The 22,339-nt window shown below is 40.4% G+C and overlaps 1 protein-coding gene across 3 annotated transcripts in view; it reads left to right on the top strand.

Moving 5' to 3' along the window:
• The first annotated feature begins 2,309 nt into the window (after positions 1-2,309).
• The window catches only part of LOC124176862, a 35,809-nt gene continuing 15,779 nt past the window's right edge, over positions 2,310-22,339 (top strand). The window contains exons 1-2 of one of the 3 annotated variants that reach the window (XM_046558660.1): positions 2,310-2,504; positions 21,816-21,966. In XM_046558660.1, the coding sequence (XP_046414616.1) occupies positions 2,429-2,504; positions 21,816-21,966 (227 nt within the window). In that variant the 5' untranslated portion in view covers positions 2,310-2,428. Of the gene's footprint in view, positions 2,505-21,815; positions 21,967-21,994; positions 22,281-22,339 lie in introns of those variants that run through there. The other 2 variants (XM_046558659.1, XM_046558661.1) reach the window with 2 other exon arrangements.

Genomic DNA, 22,339 nt, shown 5'->3' with positions numbered 1-22,339 from the left:
GTGACAGGGAAAAACCAACCAGAAAATAAGTAAACAAACGAACAAAAAAATTATAGCAATATTGAATTTCGTCAAAAGTATTCTATGTATCGCATATCGCGGCAAGCATGTTGACAGATAACGATAATCAGAGTCTTAGTTACAAACATAGAAAAATGGGAGAACCGAGCCTGAAAACTACGTGAGGAAATCAACTATGTACATGGCATTTTTACTGCTTGAACATTTGTCGCGACGGTAATTCTACCGGATCTGCTACTATAGGTTGACATTTTTTTTTATTGTTATCAAAACGTGTAAATTTATCAAGTTTACTGATTGATTCATGGCATCTGATGCATCAACGAATGGACGAGAATTTTAAAATTGTATAACAGGGTGTACTTCTATTGCAAATAAATTCTGTTTCACTCGGAATCTATTTTATAAATTGAATAAATGAATTTTTTTTATACCAGCTTACTATGTCTGTTCGGAATAGTTAGCTGGCATTATCCTGTTCAACTCCATCAGCTTAATGAAAATTGATAAGAAAGAAGAAGCTAGAGATATCGCGGATAAGTGATTTTGTAAATACCAAGTCATAAATTTATTCCAAAATAAAAACGATCGCTATCCAAATTTCTCGACATTCTCAGAAACGGCCAACTAATCATCGAATTTTTGAGATTCCACTATTACGTCGAATAGTTTTGATGGAAACTGCTGTTCGTTGGTCGCTTTTAACTGATATGAAATCAAGTTCGAGTAATCAATCTGTCAGGAGAGGTTGAATATGCTATGACAGAAAGTAATAAACCTGCTAAAACAGTGATTCAAAGGTATATAATATGATACCTCTGTCCATTATTTACTCACTTAGGACTGTTAGACAGACGACTAAACTCTTCAGATCTCGTTTCCCATTTGTAATTATATGTAAGGAAACAATCAGAGTTCGGTGAACTCGACATTAACCCAATTTCCATACCGCGAGATATAAGTTTCGACGTAAGAGTAATTTTCCCAACTGACTCGGAGAGCTAATTGTACCTCACTAAACGCAAATTACAGCGTTCATCGCTACGAGCAATTTCATCTTGCCACCTATTTTTACATGAATTAATAGGAAAAAAAAATTCAAATAGCTCGTCATCGGGAACGCTAATCGTCATCGAAACATTTCGACCGTTAACGGCGCGATTTTATCCCGTCTCGTGAACTAATATTCTCGAATAATCCGGCTTCAACATAAATATACGGTGGTATTCATTAGCTTACGGCAATTTGCACGCGAGTCGCATGAGTGTAGGTAAAGAAATATAGTTTGCCAGATGCTAGCTGCAGACTTTTTTTATTCAATTCACTGCAACCGGATTCGTCATTGCGTAAACATGCCGTTGTATTTTGCAGAATCTGTTTTTCTCGCTTCGCGACTACACGGAAATGTATATAAATTACTCCGAAGGAATGAATATTCATTGCAATTATATTTGCATCTGTTTATTAAAGTCAGTCGGAAAAACAAGGAGATAAAGATCAGATTCCGATATACCTTAGTGATAATATCGGCAACATAGAAACGCAACCTATTCCAACTTGTGCAGTAACTATTATATTGAGGAGAGTGATTGACTTGATTACTTGATTGACTTGAAGTACAAAGAACCTGATGCAAGCGGTGACGTTTTCATTCTGTCGAAATATATATAAAAAAGGTACTTGAGAATCAAGTACGACTCAGTCGAAATAAATAATTTTGTTCCACCAGATGCAAACGCGTCAAATTTTCGGTCCATAGATAAAGAGATATTAATATGCGAAACGTATTACGTACTCTCTTGAAAACATATTTGAACCATCTTATGCTTATCGTGTAAAAATAATATTTATCTCAAAATTTCAAATGATTCGTAGCATCGGTTATACAGATAAAAGAACTGACGCTTCTTTACCACGGACAAAGTTCAAAATTCTACCATCGTAACGATCATCTTTCACTCCGACAGAAAACTATCAAAAATTATTCATCGTAATTTGGTAAAGAGACAAAATAGATTAAAAATAAATTCGAAGCTCGTGAAAACTTTTTCGCGACGAAAGGTGACTCGACTCCCCAACTTACCGATAGATGGTAAGAAGTCCAATCCTGCGGTCGACCGACCGCCTGGGACAGCATCGTTACGAGAGTAAGCAAGACCACGGAGGGAAGAACTGCGTTGAATCGATCGTGAAAACGTCTAGTAGCGCCAACTGGCGGCACAAATCTGAAGCGCGTCGTTTTGAGCGTGGCGGGTTCTGGCCTCGTAGGCGCCGGTCTGCCGGTGGTCCTCACCAGAGGCTGGATAAGGCCGTGTCGGATCCTGATTGTGAGTAAAACTCAGAGCCACGCGAGTGGCCGCGCGATTCGGTCCGTGAGTTTGAACGATATTTTAGAGTGATACGGGCCATGTGGTCCAAGGGGGTCATGAACGTCACTAGATTAAAGTGTCTGGTGATAATATTGGGACTCAACCTGACCCAGGGTGAGTACAACGTCCCGATTAATCGATGTTCAATTTCAATTCTTCTTGAAAAATAATCGTCGACATTTTTACGAGGATCGACAAGTCCCGTCGTTTGAACTAACGGATTCATAAATAAGCGAAACACACTGACAAAGATATTTCATTAGAGAAGACGTCTGCGAAAAGTTTTTGTTTAGTCCGTGAATCGTTTGACGGATCGACAATTTTTTTTTTATACACAAAAATCAGATCAAATTACTGAACAATTTTATCCGCATTCAACTGTCTTGAATAGTTTTTTCGGAACGATTGATTAACGAACTTCTGTAGCAATCTGTATGCCCCTGTCGTTAGCTGAAATTTATTTCAAAGACAGATATATTCAATACTGAAAATGAAGTCCCGGATAACAGATCAAGTAACAAATTCACACAAGTTATACATGTGTGTACACTATTGTGCCATTACGTTTTTAATCATGAAAAATTATTATTTCGGTCTTTTAATTGTCGGGCAGTAATATATTCCACTATTAGATGGCAATTACGCATCTCGTGGTTTTGGCTAGATCTCCAAAAATAAAAACTAATTAAAAGATATTTTTACACTCGACAGAATTGGAAGTTAAAAAAAAAAAAATGAATTGAGAATAAACTTGAATAACAGTTTTCGTCTACAACAAATATAATTGGGACAATACGACGAGTGCCTTGAATTTCGAAACCTCCGACTGAGGAGAACCGACCAGAGTATCTCCGACAAGTATTATTCACCCCCTTACAACGGTGGATAATCGAGCGTTAATTAAGTTTGAAGTTATCAACTACGAACTAGAAGTTCGTCGTCGTGTTTCAAAAGTGAAACCGAGCAAATCGGGATCAGGTTGAGATTTTTTCCACTAGAGCATTGCATATACTCTTCGTCTTTTTTTCTTTTTGACCTGCATAAATGGGTTGGCCGATATCGGAGCGCGCTGGAGTGTTTCTCGGTTTTCCAATAATTAACGAAGCTTCGAGTGAAACTTTTCAATATATTATAATATATATATATATATATAATGCACATGGTAAGGGAAAATTTTGTTGACACTCCGTCTCACGGGATCGCATTGAAAATCAATATATAATGATGAGACGGCGATAAAAATACGCGGTGAGACGCGAAGTCTGGAAGGAATCGGAAGAGAAATTTCCCATGTCAAAACACCCCTCTCGGTGTTTGTCGTAACGGAGCAACGGCTGGCGCGACTTTTATTAAAATTGAAATCCGGACACAATTTCAATCCCCGTGGTTTTCCCTTGCTTTCAAATTTCATTCCACACACGCAATAAGCTGCCGTTTAACAGTTTACTCTCCGGCAGGTAATTTTATCCAATTACAAGCTGCCTGATATTCGTGGCTCTGATAAAAAAGGAAATTACGTGCGCGGCATGTTACGAAAAATAACGGTGGCTTTTTCGAAATTTCTCAGTCAGCCAAGGCAAGGCTAATTTTGTTCAAATTCTTGATCTCTTACATGATGTTGTGCCGTAATGTCAGAGTAACCACTGAACTCACAACAAACCTTGTCCGATTGACCGTATTGTGCATAAATCAAGTGTTCATTCGTCGTTAGTAAGATAATAATCTTCAAATTCAGATCGAGTGATCAAAGGATTCCGCAACTATAATTTGCAATATATTGCCAGTATTATCATTTGGGGAAATACTGCAGAAATGCTAATCAATTTTCAACGATATCAAGTAAATGTTTCACTTCCTTGTTACTTGAAAACTGACAGACAAAGTCTTCAATCGCTTTTGAAAGTTTTTTGTTTTTCTTAAAAGTGAACCACATTTACAGCAACATCGATCGGGAATCGCCACGTTAGCAGAAACCAGGACAAGTGCAGTCACAATGTGAAATATTTTATACTATTTTAGTGAAAGAAAGAGCGTTGTGAGATAATTCGAAGCGAAGTGTGCGCGTGTAAAAGCTGAAAATCACGAACCCGATTTGAACTAAGTGGATAAGTTTTGCACCGCATTTACTCTTCGTGTTCAATTTTCTTCGACGAGACAAGGGTCATGCCGTGACGCATATGGCAAACCATGCTTCAGCATCTTTGTGATCCCACGTAATCGTGTTATCCAATAGCGATCCAATTTCTCGTTCGTTTAATTTTCGAGCTGTATGAAAGTATTCATGTTTCCTTCGCTGCTTATCTAAAAACTTCGGTTACTGGAAGTGTATTTTTTTTTTCTTTTTTCTTTTTTGACGTTTACAGATATGTTTTTAAACTTTGGTTTTACTCTGTATTTTCAAAACGAAGGTCAACATTTATTCTCTCCTCTTCTGACGTTCTTTAGAAAAAGAAATGGAACAACCTTGTTTTCTTCTTTTTTCCAGGTAACTTTCTTCGAATTATGCGGTCTGAAATTCTCACGGTGTTCCGTTTTTTTTTTTTTTTCGCATTGCGGGTGTTATTTTACACCCTTTCACCCGTGATTCATTATTATGCCATATCTTTAGAGGAGGTGCAAGAGGCGTGTGAAGATGAGTTCTGAGATTGTTGGAAAATTACAACGAAAATCGAATTTTTTTTATTCCTTAGCAACGAAATACGAAATTAATCCAAATGAAATATGATTCTTTCATCCATATCAATTAAATTTCCATTTGTCAGAAATAAACGACTCATCGATTAATGTTGAGATAAATATCTTGTGAATAATAAAATGCAAGGTTTTGATTTTGGTTTTCTTATCTTCTTCATCGCTAATCATTTACCAGAGTCCTTGACGAACCCTTGCAAATTTAATCACACATTTTGCATACACAGTACTCAAACATCAGACGCTGTAATTGGCTGCAGGCGTTTGGGATACGATAATAGGACAACTAACTTAGTCGACGTAGCAAAAGGGGGTCGTAGTTCAGGAGAATCAGCCCCCGAGCAATACACGTCTCGACAACTCTGCACCTGCGACGTTTATTGTTAGCTAACAATAAGACGTTGGTGTGAACAGTAGAGGGGGTGAAAAATTACTTGCGGGGGGGGGGGGGGGGGAGGGGCTAATTGGAAAACCGATAGATTGAGCCGCTATGCATCGTACGGCAGTTTTGTAATCAGCGATGCGTCTGTAATCGTAGATAATAACCGGATATTCGGGAAATTTTTATTATTGTTAGTCGCTGCAGTGAGGACGGAAGTTTAGCAAAGATTCGCACGAAATCAGAAAGTATGGAAATAAAAATTGAATGTAAAATCTTAGGGCGCGAATAATACATGACTCTGTACAATGGAGAGACGCAAAAAAAGATACATCGTTTGAAAATGAAGTCTTTTGGCAAATTTTCATTCTTTTTAGGTAATTTGATAGATTCGAAACGTACGCTTTGGTCAAAATAATTATTGTTTAAATAAAAGGTAAGAGATAATTATTAGAAATATTTCAAGCAAACACTGAAAAATCGAATCAGAATCGAATTTGTAAACTTGGATAGTTTTTTAACACACACAAACCTCTGAAAACAGGGAATTTGAGTTTTACTTAAAAAATTAATAAATAAATAAATAAATAAATAAAACTGCGTTTGTAATTTCACTCTACAATTTTGTTATTCATATTTCTGTAGATTTTCTTAGATAGTTTCAGTTTACAATAAGATCGGCTGTACGGTTTTCTATAAATTTCCCAACCGATACGATTAACACTTTCACTTTAACGAAAAATCTGGGTAACGTACGGAACTCTTTAAGAGGCTGCTTGCTAAAAGAGACCCTTGCAAGCTCGTAAATTGTTTGTGATCAGTCCAGCGCCGATAATCCGGGGAATCGCGTATCGTGACGGATGTGAAGTAGAGAACATCGCCGAGTAAACGATAAGTTCAGGCATCTACGTATCGCCGAAGGCGATGAGCGACAAGACTAATGGAGTCTGCACACAATTTAACTTGCGAGATTAAAGCGCGGCGCCCGCGTTGCATTTGCTGTAGCCAATTAAATCGGTCACGGGCTTTCCTATTTCTAGGCAAGGCCGATACTTGGATCACGGATAATAATATGCCGTAACGTCGAGCGACGAAACCGCGAATTCCGTTAGGCGTATCTGCACTACCTAATCCTCGAAATAAGGGGGTCGCAGATTATTCTAATGTGTAATCGGGGCATACGCAGGGAAATTTCGCAAGCACGTTTCGCGAGGCGTAATTGCCCGCGGATTATTCGTACGCTGCGCCTTCGTCGTGCGAAAATTCCGCGCCTTCGCTGCCTGGAATATCAAGATTCGTTTCAAGGAATTCGGAAAGTACAGTAAATAAAAAAAAAAAAAGAACATAGTCAAAAATTCTGTAACGTAAGTTGAAAAAAAATATTTTAATACAGCTACATGGAATGTTTTTGGTAAATATTACGCTTTCGAGTGTCTGGATCAAAAAATGACTTACATTTTCCTCCGTCACGTACAGTATTTTTGTAAAATGCAAGGTATTTGCATAAAAATATCATAACAGTAATGAAAAACACTGCGATTTCATTACAATGAACTAAACAATATTTCTTACAAAATTGAACAAACAATTTATTCATGAAACGTACTCAACGTTCCGTGTTCATTCTTTTTGCGTACGAAACCTTTTCTTTTCCGAACACGCTTATTTTCTTGAGTTTTCTTCCCTTATTTTCCTTCAATCCCGCTTACTTTCTCTTTGTATTTATTCTTGAGTCTCACTCTAATGCATATTAAATGAAAGTAAGAAATCACTTTTGCATAGGATTTTTAAAACGAAGAATAAGATATCAGGTTTTGAGTTGAACGAGAGTTTCACTCTACGTGAAACTACAAACACGAGTTCAAGAATAATCCTCATGTGATGGAAATTATTTGAGAATTTTTCCCGGTTTCACTGAGTTAAAATCTATAAGAAACAGTGTAAAAAAAATTGTGCAGTTTTTTGGTTTCATAACTCTGTAATCATGTCTAAGGAAACCTCAAAAATCACTGAAAATCTTGTTTAATATTCTGGCTCAAATGTAGAAACTGAAAATGAGTTTCGAATGATCGAAAAAACATTTGGCTTGTATAATGACCTACATAAAAATTGAATAAGAATTTTCAATGAATTTCAGTTAGCTGTGTATCTAATCAAATTATTCGAATTGACTTATTCGTTTAAAATGTATATTCTATGAAAAGTATTTGAATTTGATGAAAAGCTGGCTTGAATAGATCATAATTTATGATAAATATTTCCGCAAAATGAAATTTCCGCACCGCTGTAGAAGGTACAAAGTATATATGCAAAGTATAATAGGGCATGAAAATTCTTCGGTTATAAAAATAAATCTTTTCCTTCGTCCACGATGCAAGTTGACGAACGATGTAGGTCGTCCATTTCTCCAGCAACGACATACCGGTAGCTAGACTGCACATGTCCGATGCACCGATGCACCTATGCAGCAGAGCTCCCACCTCGCTCTCCGTTGGAATTGCAGGCGTTTCGTAGGAAGCTATTTTACATCGACATTCCCCGGTATCCTGCGAGGCTACAGGAAATTGGCGCAATTTAGGAAAGCCTTGGAATGCACCGTCCCGAATCTAATCTCGCGCTACGATAACCGAAATAACAATCCCGAACGTGTTGCGCCAATCTGCGGGTGATGACAGCAGAGCTTTCACATCTCCTAGTGTAAAAAGCTCTTCCTTTGCTTGATTGGAAATCTAAAGCAAAGGACCACTCCGAATCCGTATGGAAATTGGGTCGAATTGGCTGGATTTTCCGTATGTTGTAGTACGTATCCTCCCGATCAAAAGTTCTGATGGCCACAAGTCCCAAAAATCACCAGTTTTCGAGGTACAGGCTTAGGAAGAAGGGAGTTCAGATTTTTTGACATATATCGATTTCGTGATTTTCATGAGTTATAAAGCTTCAAAGGGACTTGAATCAAACAAATCACTCTGAAAACTGCACGGTCGATTCTCAGAGATAGGCAGGCAGCTGTGATTAGTTCCATGAATGCGTCGATTCCATTCATGAACTCGCTGGTTTACCGGAAGAAGGTGCGACGTCAGATTTCGCGTGCAGAACGAGACCCCCCGACTCTTGCAATAATCGACTTGTCCTGTTTTTCACGCGTCTGCGGAATCTCTGCGAATATGCCGTGCAGTTTTTGGGTGATAAGTTTGATTTCAAGTCCCCCTTGAAGCTTTGTAATTGGTAAAAATGGCGTAATCCATAGATATCAAAACATTCATACACCCCTCTTTCAAAGCCTATATCTCGGAAACTACTAATTTTTGAGACTTGTGTCCATGAGAACGATCAATTCCACTGAGAGCGAATTTTCATAAGGATTTTGCGGATTCCTTTCCGCAGATTCGGAGCGAAACTCAACGCTTATACAGCGATCGTCTCATTCATTTTTTTCCCTGTGCACCGAATCGAACGTGGATAAAGCTTACGGCTGTACAAAAGTTTTGGTTATATGAGATAAATTTTTCTCTCTTCTCCTTTTTTTCTGTTGGTTTTTTGTAAGTCCCAAACATTCGATCAATTGTCGAGCTTAAGCCGAAAGCTGCTGCCCGTGATGATCGGCTTATAGCTGTGAAACGATTTAGGACGGGGTTTTTTTTTAAATAAAAGTATATAACCGGGGGCATTGAAATTATTTTACTTTGATCTGGCCATATATATATATTAACCGAGTAGAATATATCTGGTGTATCTGAGGTTGTACAGATTCAACCAGTCAATACTGTTACAAAGGGTGAAATCACCCGTTTTGCCTCTCTTTCTGGTCTATTAGTCGTCATAGATAAAAGACGCATAAAAGCTTTCGTGTCTTGAAGGACGAGTAAGGTTGCTGCGTCAACTGATATTATTGTAATAACAGTGTTGTTTCTAACTTTTATCTAGAAACACGTATCGCCAATAAAAGCATTTTGCATTGTTTAATTTATTTGTGTCTGTTGGATCATTTCTTCACGATCAACGAACCCCGTTATTTTATTCCGTAACGAGAAATCGTTGCAATACGTTGGTTCCTTGAAAACGATTTAATATTCAATGAATTTAAACAATGCTGGTTGAGTTTTATACACGCATTCGCTTGTTTTCGGTAAGCATGAAGTAAACCTGTGGAATTTGAGTGAAGAACGTTCATCTTATTAGATTTGATAATCGTGACGTAGTATCGTGCAAATTGGCGGTTGAAAATTGCAAAAGCCGTTCGTGGCATAGTTTTGCAAAAATTACCAAAACACTCCTGGAATCATGAGAAAGTCATGCGTCCAGAGGTCAAAGGCACGTCGATGAAACTCTAAAAACTTTTTTAATTTGCGTGAAATTTCAACTGTCGACAAAGTTTCGTGGAACAAATATTTCCCTGCTTGTTCTGATTGATCATTTTTCGATATCGGTTCAAACTACGAGAGAAATTGGTGTTCTTCAAAAAGTTCCCTTCGTCACGCTATTTATTAGACATACTGTGGAGTAAAAAATATAGCCGTGAATTTGCGATCCGATGATTAGCCATAAAGTGATTTCGATTATTTTATACGGTATATAAAACGTTAAATTCATAAATAATCTTACCTATCAAATTTAAACACTATTTTTTTTCCCCCAGTCATTTAAACTTTCACGTTACGCAAACAAGTAACAAAGTTTTATACAGTCAATAACGAGATTGCCAATTGGATACAAACTTTCATACTCTACACTTATACAGTGGAAAAGCTGGTTGGAGTTATTCGAATCATTGATGAGAAAAATTGTACATCAAGCAAGGGCAAATATCGATTTGAATCAATATCCAGCACCTACTTGCCGAATACAATTTTCATCCGCAGAGGCAAACAGGAAAATACTTACTCTCGAAAAAAGTTTGAAGTTTGAGTGACGTGTCCCCTTGAGGGTATAAGTTAAGCAAAAAAGTAGGAAGTGAGCCGGAGGATGGAAATAACACAAAACGAGAAGGAAAACGTCGAGGGACGGCTGACTTCATGTATATATGCAAGAATTCGAGGGATCCTGCAATGCAGGCGAGCTGATCGTCGGGTTGTAATATCGCCGAGGATAACGGTATGAAACTGAGAGATTCTTCATCCGCGAATAAGAGGATCTGCACCGCCTAGCTGCACGCGCTATGGGATGGAAAATCGACATTTTCCCATACCCATTTCGCGGCGTGATTGCCTTCGGAAATTTTTCCGTGCATAATTTGCCGCCGCCTCAGTCTTCGAGTCGACAAATAATCCGGAGCAGTCTCGCAATCCAGCCTCGAAGTCATCGCTGCGTTTCGGATACTACGAAAAATCCTGAAACTCTAAACCGACTGCGTTCCCACGGTAACGAATTGTGAAAGTCACCAGCAGCAGGGCAAAGGGCGAGGTTTATCGTAACGGAAGATTTGGAGCAACGTTTTCAGAACGCGGTTTTGCTCCTAATTTTTTTTTTTTTTCTTTTATTTCTTGCTTATCAGACAGAGAAAATATATAACGTGAACTTTTAAAAATAATTGATAACTAAAACTTCTTCTTTTCTTGTTTTACATTCGGGAGAGATTCTTCCATTATAATTCAAGTCAATTAACTTGAGCTCGATGTTTCAACTTTGATGTTAAACATTTTATTTTCGCGATACGTCCGTAAAAATCATCATCAAACTGCTGCATAACGCAGTGCAAGTGAGAGAAATCATTACGATCACTCGAGTTCTCGAAACGAAAAATGAAGCGAAGACTCGACGTAAACGAACTTTGTACCGTCCCGGGCTGAAATATTCGAGATTACCTTTCACCCACGCCTGAGAGAAGGAAAAAAAAAAAGAAAACAAGAAGCGGAAATCTCGAATCGTCGAACAGCCAACAGGCGATGTTATAATACGTAGTTGTATTCGAGCACCACACTAATGCCCGAAAAATATGAAAAAAGAAGAAGCAGAGATAAAAAGAGCAAGAAAAAAAGAGAAAACAGCAATCTATCAAAACTTTTCTGATCGAAGAGAAGACGGAACGTGCCTGTCTTATGGGACAGACGCCGGAATGAACCGGATACCAATTTGCTCCGAGACCATTATTCGTATATAACACAAGTTTTCCTCAACGCGTGCCTTATATATCTCTCCGAAACAAAACTATACCGAGTCTTTGAAACTCTCTCGCATTTCTCTGCTTCGACGTCTGCGTAAATTCCGTTAGATATCCACTTTTGCTTCGAATATACAGAAATCTGATACTAAATCTAGCCGTTCGAACAGCGCGAACTTCTCCTGATTGACCGGGTGCACGGTGTCGAGTTTCGATGTGTACCCGAGTACAAAGTTCAGATCTGTCAATAACGTCCGCTCAACTTGGGCGTCGATTACCGCTCCGCTTTTCGATCCTTCCAACGATGGAGAAGCTCTCCAAGTTCCCGATCACGGGACTCGGCAGACAATTTCGCACTAATGGTCGGAGACGTCGCGTCGTCACCCGGGTGCCGTTAAGTTGATAGTCCCAAACCATTTTCGTTCCCTGTCGTAATCGTCGTCACAAGTGAAAACAAGTACGTTATAGATGGAATCAGGTGATAAGTCGGTACGTGTTGCCATTCTTTTTTTACGCAGTTGTGATCAGCACTATGATTTCTTGCGATTTTTACGATAGTTTAATCTCAAGGACTCGGTGAACCGAAGAAATGAGACATACGATAATTTCTTTCATTGTGTAAGTCGAAATTCAAAATCGGTCACATGTTTTGTGGGTTGAAAATTCTGAAGGTTTAACCTCACTAAAGTTATGCGTAGGTATATAAATGAAATACCGAAAGCACCAGGAATTTAAAGCCCACAAGACCCATAAGATTTGACATGTCGGTGCGCCTGAATTTGAATCACAGTAAGCTATTTTAACTCTTACCCGGCACACTTCTGTAGAATCACACACTTGACACACTGGGGTCGTTTGTGTCCCAATGATACAAAAACCGTTCTGAAAAGTGAGCCATTGAATAGTTTCACTTGAAAACTTTTTCTTTTCGAAGTTTTTGATAGATTACTTTTTAAAACCACGTTGGTTTTATAAAAAAAAATATGAAAATGCCAGATTGCGCCGCAGATCCGATTTTTCTAGACTTAGTTACCCGAAATTAACAAAGAAAGGTGCGGGGTCGTTTGTACCCCAGAGTGTCAAAGAAGGGTTAAAGAATAGAGACAAAGCTGATCGTCGAAGCTGCGAGCACTTGATCCTTCAGGTTGTAATTGGTTATCGCGGAGGCTAGGCATGCGGGGGATGCTCGATTCCGACCGCCATTATCTTTCCGAAGTTTCCGGCGGCCTGACCCGAGGGAAGTTTGCCGGTTGGTTAATCCCCGGAGATGGTAAACCAGGTGGATCTCACCGCAGGACGAGCGGAGATGTAATCGCAAAATCCGCCGGCATAACGATCAGGAATACAAGGGTGAAACTCAGGCTCTGGTCCAAGGGCCGTAGCACGTATCGGTCGCCAAATGCGGTTCCAGGGATGCAACGCTGCCGGGTGGAAAATGTTTCGCAAAGTTCGAGGAGCGCGGAGCCGGGACATCGGCTCGTTTCGCAAATCGTGCTTTGCAAACTTGACCCCCCTCTAGTGGCGCAGCCCCGTTATCGCCTACGAGTTCCTATTATTCCTCGAGCTACGAGACTGATCCCCTAGTTTTAATTGGCAAAACGGCTTAAACTGCCCTCTGAAAATCGCCTCGTGGTTGGACCAATTCTGCGGTTTCGTAACAACGCTGACTTGCGGTTATAGCGACGAGAATTTGGCTAGGCTTGTCGTTAAACCGTAAAACAGAAATAAGGACCGAATGAGAGTTGAGTCACGGAGTAATCGCGTGATGCTCGCCTTGGCTAATTCCACGTGTCTCCCCGGAGACAGGCACTCTTTATCTCTCTCTTTCATAGAAACCGTCGACGGGGCAGGGGGTGGAAATTGTAATTGAACAAAATACGGTGTTCTATTACTCGGCAATGAGCTAAGCGATCTAATACAAGTTTCAAGATTAACGAAGATCTTCTATGGAACAAGTAGTCGAAACCCAGAACATCCGTCCATGACGAAAATCCATCCGTTTATCTTCAAAATCTCTGAAAATATTTCATCACGTCGCAACGCGTATGTCGTCATCATTTCAACACTTTCAGGTATTTGCAAAATACATATAAAAGCTAATGTATGTCAAAATCTTAATAAAACTTCGGTGGATAAACGAAAAAAAGGGGCAATTTTACATAGTTTAAAAGTTATGCACCTTTGTAATAACCGACTTATACACCGAATAAATGGCTAATGTCCGATTAGATGAATGAATACTTTTGTTTATTTAGCTAATTTTCAGATACTCAATTTCGTTTGTGACTTTTTGAGCCTTAAGTAAATGAAAATGGTTCACACTCTAACATTTCATGTGAGAAATGAAAATCGTTTTATATACATATGTTTGTCTGTTACCAATAAGCCATTACTACACGCCGAAATTGAGGAACGTTGATCGTGTCGGCTAGTTTCAATTCCGATAGGTCGTTACTTGGACTTTTATACATTTTTCTATTCTCCATTTTGGAAATCATGTATTAATTTCGAATGCGGTATACTTAGAGAGTGTAAAAGAGAAACTGGAAAATTCTTCTATAGGATATAATGATCAATCTTTCTCACACTCAACATGGTGCTATCTGGCTTTGAATAGATAAATAAATAAATAAATATCCTGACTTCGCAAAACGAAGCTGATGCTAGAAGTTTTAATTTTGCAACACCGAACGTAAGTTTTCCCGAAATTTCTATCCCTTCATTTTGTCGGCAGAAAAACATTTGCTCTCCGGCCTTTGTAGCTCCGAGTTTTTTTTTTCTCCGTCCATCAAAAAGTCTGCGAAATTATACGAGCGAACGTATATTTTGCGAGGGTTAAGTCTAGCCGAGATTTTATAGCTCTTTCTCCGTCTCCTCGTCGAACTTTGTCGTCGAATTCTCGCACGCGCGGCAGCTGATCGTCGAGTTGGTTTCAGATTAATTTACCGACAAGGATCATATTTGCATACGATTTTGGATCTGGGGTTTGATTGGATACTCTAACCCGGGCGTCTAACGCTTCGGATCGACGAGAAATTTATCAGCTATCTAACAGCAGCACTTCGTAAACTCCGACATCTCTCTCTCACCTCCGCCCAGCAACCTGCAGATTGATCCATATATAAAATTGCCTGACCTTTTCCAGACCGAGAAAATAATATTTTATTCAAACGAATCAAAGTCCGCGTTATATCATGCTGTGGTTTCAACGTCAACCGGACCACCTTTGTTTTCTCCGTCCTTTATGGAGCGAGCTGATGATCATCGGTTAAACGGCTCGAACATGGTTCGAAAGTACGATCTCCACTCATCTCGTCCGTACCTCGGTGATCAGAAGCATGGTTGCAGGGATTTCTCACGCATCGGCGAAGCGCCGAAGGCAATTGAAACCGATCGAGTCGGTTCGATGCTTCCGTTTTTTATCGATACAAAGAAACGAATTCCAGCTAGAAACGCGAAAGAATAACCGATAATTCGTATTCATTGACACGGTTTTCCGACTCGTCGCATCTGGTCGGCGGCACGAGGTATGCGATCTGAAAAGATTCCGTTTCACTCTCGTTGCACGAACCCAATTGTTGCAAATAATGAAAGAAAGAAAGATGAAAAAGAAAAAAAAAAAAAAAAAAGATAACGCCTTCGGGTTTCCGGTGTATAAATGTCCCTGACAAAGCCGCCGGGGGTGGTCGGAGCCTCCTTGCGTGATGGACGGGTGTCAGTTGGCCGGTTAATTGAATTAATAAAGGAAAAGGAACTGCGCCACTCTGTCATCGTTAACCCTCGCACAATGGAAGACGCCGCGTAGCTCCGCTGAGCTCAGCTCTAAATGGCATATCACGTTATGTAACCACGGTAGCGTCGCTGAAGCGAAGCAACGTCGAACCGCAGCCTTCATCTTTCGGCTGATGGCATTCGTCGTCTCCGTGTAACGAGCCTGAAATCTACCTACCTCCGAAATTAATCGGACTCGGGGTCTGCTTTTCACGATGACGATTCTCCTTTAACCCTTCGAGTCGTACGTTATTCCGCTGAGTCAACTTTTACATCGAGACAGTATTCGACGGTGTTTGGAGTCGCCGATTACGAATCTGAGATCAAAATTCACAAATTCAAGATGGCGGATTCAATGCGGCGGATGGAAATTACAAATTTGATCGAGATCGGTCAAAAAATTCTAAATCCAGAGATTTTCTGGGCTGTTGTTCGGTTTCGCCGTACTGAATTTTCCTAATCAGCTACCCCAAAAACCCCTGTACAGAGTTTTTTCTCCGGATTCAGTGAAATTTGAAATTTATGTCTACCTTATTGAATCCGTCGTCTTCAATTTTTTTTAATCCGATTTCAGATTCGTAGTCAGTGACTCCGAAAACTTGTGATTTATGTCAAACATGTACCTAATGCGTAGAGGTGTGAATTTATCGGAAATGAATTATTCCTTCAATGTTCACAATTTTTTTCAAATCAATTTCTTCCTAACAATAATAACTTATATTTCATCGCTACGATTACTCCCGAGTATCGAAAACCTGTTGGTATACTATCGTAAATAACAAAAAACTGTAAAGAAATATGTTGAAAAGTACTCTAAATATATTTAAAAAATGGGTATAAAACAGATTGTAAAATTACTTACCACTTCGAGTCAACGGATTATTAACTAATTGCGACACCCTCACATCCCCGCGTATCAGACTTGAATCGATCCTCGCAACTGCAAAACTTTCGTTAACGTTTAGTCACGGCAAGCAATACCGTAGTTGTCCGGCAATTCCAATTTCGAACGAGGTGTCGAGCTGTTTATTTCGCTTCGTTTCATTTATTCCTCGGCGAGCGGAATCGGCCCGAAGGGTTCTTAAGTCTGGTCAGTTATTGGACTCCTCCGGTATCCAAGATACTCCCGGACAATTGAATCCGTGTAGGTTCTTACTTGTATCTACCTAACCTCAGACAATTGAGTGACTCGCGAAACGGTTGGAAACATCCGTCTTCCTGCTCGGCTACAACAACTCGGCTAGACAATATAATGGAACTTTTCGATCAACCGCACACGTCCGTGTTTCGGTCATGCTTCCACCTCTTCCTCAGATTCCGACAGCCGACTCCTCGGTCTCGCGTTGAAACTCCTTTTTCACCGTCGAAGAACCGCATATTATATGCCCGTTTACCGGATATCGAGGGAAGGAAAATCGCGGGTTGTGTTACATCGGCATGAATCGACGCATCGCGCTGGCTTTGCGTCTCAGATCAAAAAAACGGTTCAAAAACTTTGAGTAAATTTTTTCGGTTGATTTAACCATTTTTTAACGTATTATTCACCGAAAGAAAAAATACAAATTGAAGGTTAGTGTGACAATTTAAATGTTAAAATTACAAAACTTGTGTCATACTTACTAACAGAAATGTAGTAAATAACAGAAATATAAAGTGAATCTGTTGTGACGTTATATTTAGTTAAATTCTTTCAACAGTGTAGAATCCATGATCCAGAGATCTGACACTATCCTTGTCGGCTCTCTCTAGTTTCAACTTATACACGTCATAATTTTACACTTAGACTTTCTGTTGTATAAAAACCTGTATCTTTATTAACCCACGGGCTATAGTAGATCGTAGAATTGGTGTCAAATAGGTTCGGTCGGAGATCGAGAAGGCAGCTTGCGTGTCTCGCGAAGTTTAAAGCTAATGTAAAAAGCGCAACGTGCCGCGCGCGTTCAACTGAACAAATCGTTAAGCGAATTTTTATTAACGTGCGCGGTGCTGACGGGTAAATACAAAACCTTCTACGATCTTGCCGGCGGTGGATGACGCGTGAAATTTCCCACAGCATGCAAATCACTCGGGTCTAGGTCGAAGGGAATGGTCTGAAAAGCTCGAAAGCTCAGGCGAGAGCGGAAAGCTAATAATAACGAGGAAAGTAGTACGGCAGCTGCGTAACCGTGAAATGGCATCAAACAGCCGACTCGGGAATTTGCAAACCGATGAAAACCGTAATTGCAACTAATTTCCCGCAAACTCTGAAACACCGCGCAAATTTTATCGCTGTCCAATTATTTCTTCGCGTTGTTTACACCGCGCAACGTTACAATCCGGTTCGTTAAATTAGGTATAACTGTGTAATCAAAAAACATGCAGAGGTTGCGGCGTTAGCGAAAACTGATTCCGTCACTCCATTTTTCTATTAACCGTAAGTACCTACTGCGCTTGAAATTATACTTACATACGGAACGAGTGAATTTTCCGGACACTGCTCTTCGTGATTCTTCATAAGATTCCCCGATATCCTCGTATTTACGAAATATCTTGAGACTACGGAAAGAGAATTTTTTTCAGTCAATCTCAGCTGAAACGGCGCGCGACGATTTAGCCCTTAACGATTAATTGATCTAGTTCCGCCTTGTCGTGAATTTTCATATTGCAAAAAACTCACGCTGCGTGAATAGCTGAGAATAATAAATTAGTAACGCATTAAATCTTCTCTATACATCGGTTATTCCGCCGTTGTATAATATATTGAGTTCGACGGGTCGAAATATGTCAGAAAAATCAGACTTGAACTTTCGGTTGACGATAATTAAAGCTGGCTTCTCGATTCGCGAGTATGCCGATTACGGTTACGCTCTTCAGTGATGCAAAACCCTAGTCAAGTTTTTGCGAACCAGCGTCTTGTTTGAAGAAAAATTAAACAAAGTGGCTTTGCTTTTCATCATCGCTCAACCTTTGAGGCCCTGCTTAATTAATTCTTTCTCCGTTATACGGCTCGAGTTATAGAAATGAAAGAGCTTAAACCCGTGACGCGTATACCTACAGCGTAAATTAATTAAACGCCGGGAAACCGACTCGTCGACGACTTTCCAGGGTCCCGAGTTTTCCGTCACGAATCCCGAGGGATTTTCCTCCTCCATTAAATAACCGGCATTCGGATGCGCGTAAAACGTCGTCAATCGATGCGCGAGCGGTTTGAAAAAATGGCGCGCTAATTTTATCGGGAAACGAGGTGTTCGGGGGGAAAATGAATCCCCCCAAAATCGCTGCGGGACTTAATTCCTGGCCGAAGTATCTAATCCGCGGGAAGACCTGAACGATCTCTTTTCGTTTTATGTCCGGAAGTCGAGAACGGGGACGAAGACGTAGCCGAAGAAATAGGAGGAGAAATCGACCGAGTTGAGTGGCTCGGAGACGGGTTAAACCTCGTTAAGGCAAACTCCCTCAAGATTACGTTTTTGCGGGTGCTGGTACTCCGTCTCAGCCACCCTTAATTTACGACCTCTCTGTTAACAGCCTCGGCGAATACGCTCCGCAGCTTGTAGTTTATAAGCCAGCGATTCTGAGATTATCCACGAATCTAGAGCCACCTCGAGACGAAACTTGGTCCGCGAACTGCGAACACATTCGCGATGTGCAGATCTATAGCCACGCCGTCTTACAGAGTCAACTTCGCCAAGAGAACATTGATAACTCCTCGGCAATTTGACGGGAACGTTGTGTCGCGTCTTCCGGACCGCAAACCTCGCATTGCGCGATTCTTCATTGCGTCCATTTGGGGCTTGCAAAACTAAAAAATTTACCAATATCTCGAATAGTTATTCGCATTAGGTGTTTACCTAGTAAACAAAAGAAAACAAATTTATATTTAAACATTCCTTCTCAATACGTTTACAAAACATTGTAGAAAAGTAAAATTTTTACTTTGTTTTCTCTTTGAAAAACTTGTTCGAGGACAGTCATTAAAATATATCTCTGCTGCGTGGGCACTAAAGTCATAAGAACCATTTACATTACTTGTAAATCTACAAAATGCCGCGCGTTTGTGTTAATTCTCCTAACTTTTTTTCTTTTTTTATATCTGTGGTTAATTTACTCCAAAAAGTAAAAAAAAGAAAGCCAATTTCCCCGTTCTTTGAAAAGTGTTCTGAAGCTTATTTCAAGACTGTAATTGAAAATTGAGACAACTCGTTGAAAAACATATAAGTATTTTAATGAAAATAAAATTTTGTGTCGCTTATTTACGTGATTTAAAGAAAATCAATAAATGCTCTTCGCTATGAAACCTGACGTGATGTGACAATTTTATTTATAAACCTCTGTTGACTTTAACCCTTTCGCGGCGGAATGCTCTGGTAAGAGTTGCGCTCTAAGCAGCCGATGCCAGATTGACCGCGCCGACAATTGAGCGCCGAACGGCGCTGTTCGCTGAGGATGAGCATCTATAGCTGAGCGCCATATGGCGCTGTTCGCCGCGAAAGGGTTAAGGTGAAGAATCATAATTACATACTGTAAGCCAAGTAAAAACAAAGCATTTTATTTGTTGTACAATGTTATCAGGGAGTAATCGTCAACTCTCTGATTCGACAATTGCAACCACGACAATTACTCGGAATTCAACAATTGACTGGAATTACTTCTCGACCTGATTATTCGACGTTTCTTATTATATTTTTCTGCAGCGAGTCAAAACGCGATTGAGCTTGTTGAATCCAGCTCCGTTTTCACCCCGTTTTCTTCTCATTTCTCTATCCTTCTTGTGAGTCGAGAACAATCAGTACGAATTCAATTCCAGCACGTGAAATAGACAACCCTTTCGGCTATTAGATACGGCTTTGACCAGAGTGAGTTAGAATTGCTGACCTGCCTCGCGGCAGGCACTCTTGACCACCCGGAAGGTCGATGAACTTTGAGACGCGGCTTTTTACTAAGGTCAACCAGGAACGAATCGCTGGCTGGTCACCGGATCACGTGACGATTGTATTAGAGAAAATTGATAGCATGTCAGCAGAGAAACGCCACACGTGCAGACTCACGTTCTGTAGTTCAGTGGATATGCGAATTACTCAAAAGCCTGCGGAATTCTCGAAGGTCTGAGAAAACCGGAGCGTTTAGTGTAAAAAATATTGTCTATTCTCCACAAAGCGTGGAAGCGTACTTAGAAATCCAAGAAAAGAACCTTGAGAAGATTTTCTTTAAGGGATAAACGTGCAATCTTGCAGAGTACACATTAATCATCAGTGGAAACAATTTTAAGGGGGGGGGAGGGTTCTTCGAGAGAAAATTTGCCGAGTTTTTGGCGTCAAGGGTTTTCCGCGTTTCGCAAACGATTTTTTTATCTTCTTAAATTCGCATCAAATTGTTTATTCTCATTCGCTTGCACAAGTCTGAAGCTTACAGCGTGAAATTGGTGGAAGAGAGCTTTTCCTGGTACGAATAAATGGGACGAGAAAGGGGAGGGTAAGGGTGGGTAATGAGGTTAAATAAAATAGCTTGCGTCTCAGGTTCCACGCGCAGGAGCTTTACTTTGTACATTTCGTGTGAGAAACGAAGATCGAAATAATAGCGCAGTGAAGAAGTTAAGATGGATGGAATGAGGAAAAGAGAAAAAGTGAGATATAAACGCCCACAGGAATCGGAAAAACCTTCTCCCCGGCAAAATTAACTTTAACAGCTTCGATTTATCGGTCATAATTCTTCACGATCCCCGAAGAAGTACTTCCGTCGACGTTCGCCTGGCGTCGATATCTAGTCGCGTATAAGTGTTCGCCATCGCTTCCCAATTTCCGTTTGCCCGTTTATATCCGTTCCTCTGAATTCCGCATGTGCTTATACAGCCTCGATTTCTTCGGGATCGCCGTGTCGGTCAGGTGTACCCAAATTTGTTAAAGTGCGCAGCTTGAAATGAAAGGAAATGGGATGATAGGACAGAGGCGAAAATGGGTAATTGGAAAGCTCACCCCGAGAGGGAGGCGAGCTTTTCACATCGTAAACCTACCCATACCTATTTGGAAGGGCTGACCGTCGAGAGGTGAATGATTAATCGATTACTCGGACGAGAAATAATATGTCTTCGACTCATTTCTTTATTATACCACTTCACCTCGAGTCTTCCGAGTCTGGAATAATGATATAGGTGACGTAAGATGTGTGAAGCGGCACCTGAATATCCTTTCCAAATCGTAAACATGCCAATAACCAATAATAAATAATATTTTCGCTTCGCATTGACCCGCCGGAAGTGAGAGTTATACGGTAAAATACACTCGAGCTCTGTTCCACTACCCCCACCTTAATGTCGCGACAGTTTTGCACAAGATGAAGAAAAGCGGGTCCGCGCTGGCCAACTCTTGGGGGATTAATCATCGTTCCATTACCGTCTCGTTTTGAACTTTGCTTTCACGGTTACAGGTCACAATGAAAATATGACGGTAATGCTTTTCCACAACTTGCCTCGATAATTCAATTTGCTATTTTGGTTTGGTGGTGTTTGCAGGCTTTAGTCAAAATGCGGAGCCCGGTGGAAAGGAGAGACGGAACGGCGATCGAGGGGAAGTTGCGGAGCGTCCTTACGACGATTCCGGCCTTATGACCACTCCTGGCAGTGTCTTCGTAACGAGCACGCAAAGGGCGAAGCAGCCTTTCGAGTAACGTATAATTGTATACCTGTGTATAATTGAATTAGAACAGTCGGAAGAAAATATTCGTTGTCTTTGAGAATAAAAAATTCGGGGAACCTTTTTAATCTCCTTCGACGAGACAATCTAGCGTTTCGGAATCGTCAGGACAGCTGACGTTGCTCTCAACTCTGCTGCAATAGCGGGGAATTACTTTTTCGGGAGTGAAAAAATATAACGGGAACAAAGCGTCGCAGAATCGAAAGTCCCTTCTCGATCTTGATAGTCTGGGTCCTTTGACATAGTCGAATGAACGAACGAACGAACGAACGACGAGGTAAAAGGTGATGAGAGAAAAAGGATCGTGACTTGAATGGGGACGCTGAAGGGCAAAACTTCTTGA

Source organism: Neodiprion fabricii, chromosome 2 (genome assembly GCF_021155785.1).
Source record: "Neodiprion fabricii isolate iyNeoFabr1 chromosome 2, iyNeoFabr1.1, whole genome shotgun sequence".
NCBI classification, from domain to species: Eukaryota; Metazoa; Arthropoda; class Insecta; order Hymenoptera; family Diprionidae; genus Neodiprion; species Neodiprion fabricii.
The sequence above is the reverse complement of the archived record's forward strand: the minus strand, read 5'-3'. Positions and strand labels throughout refer to the sequence as shown.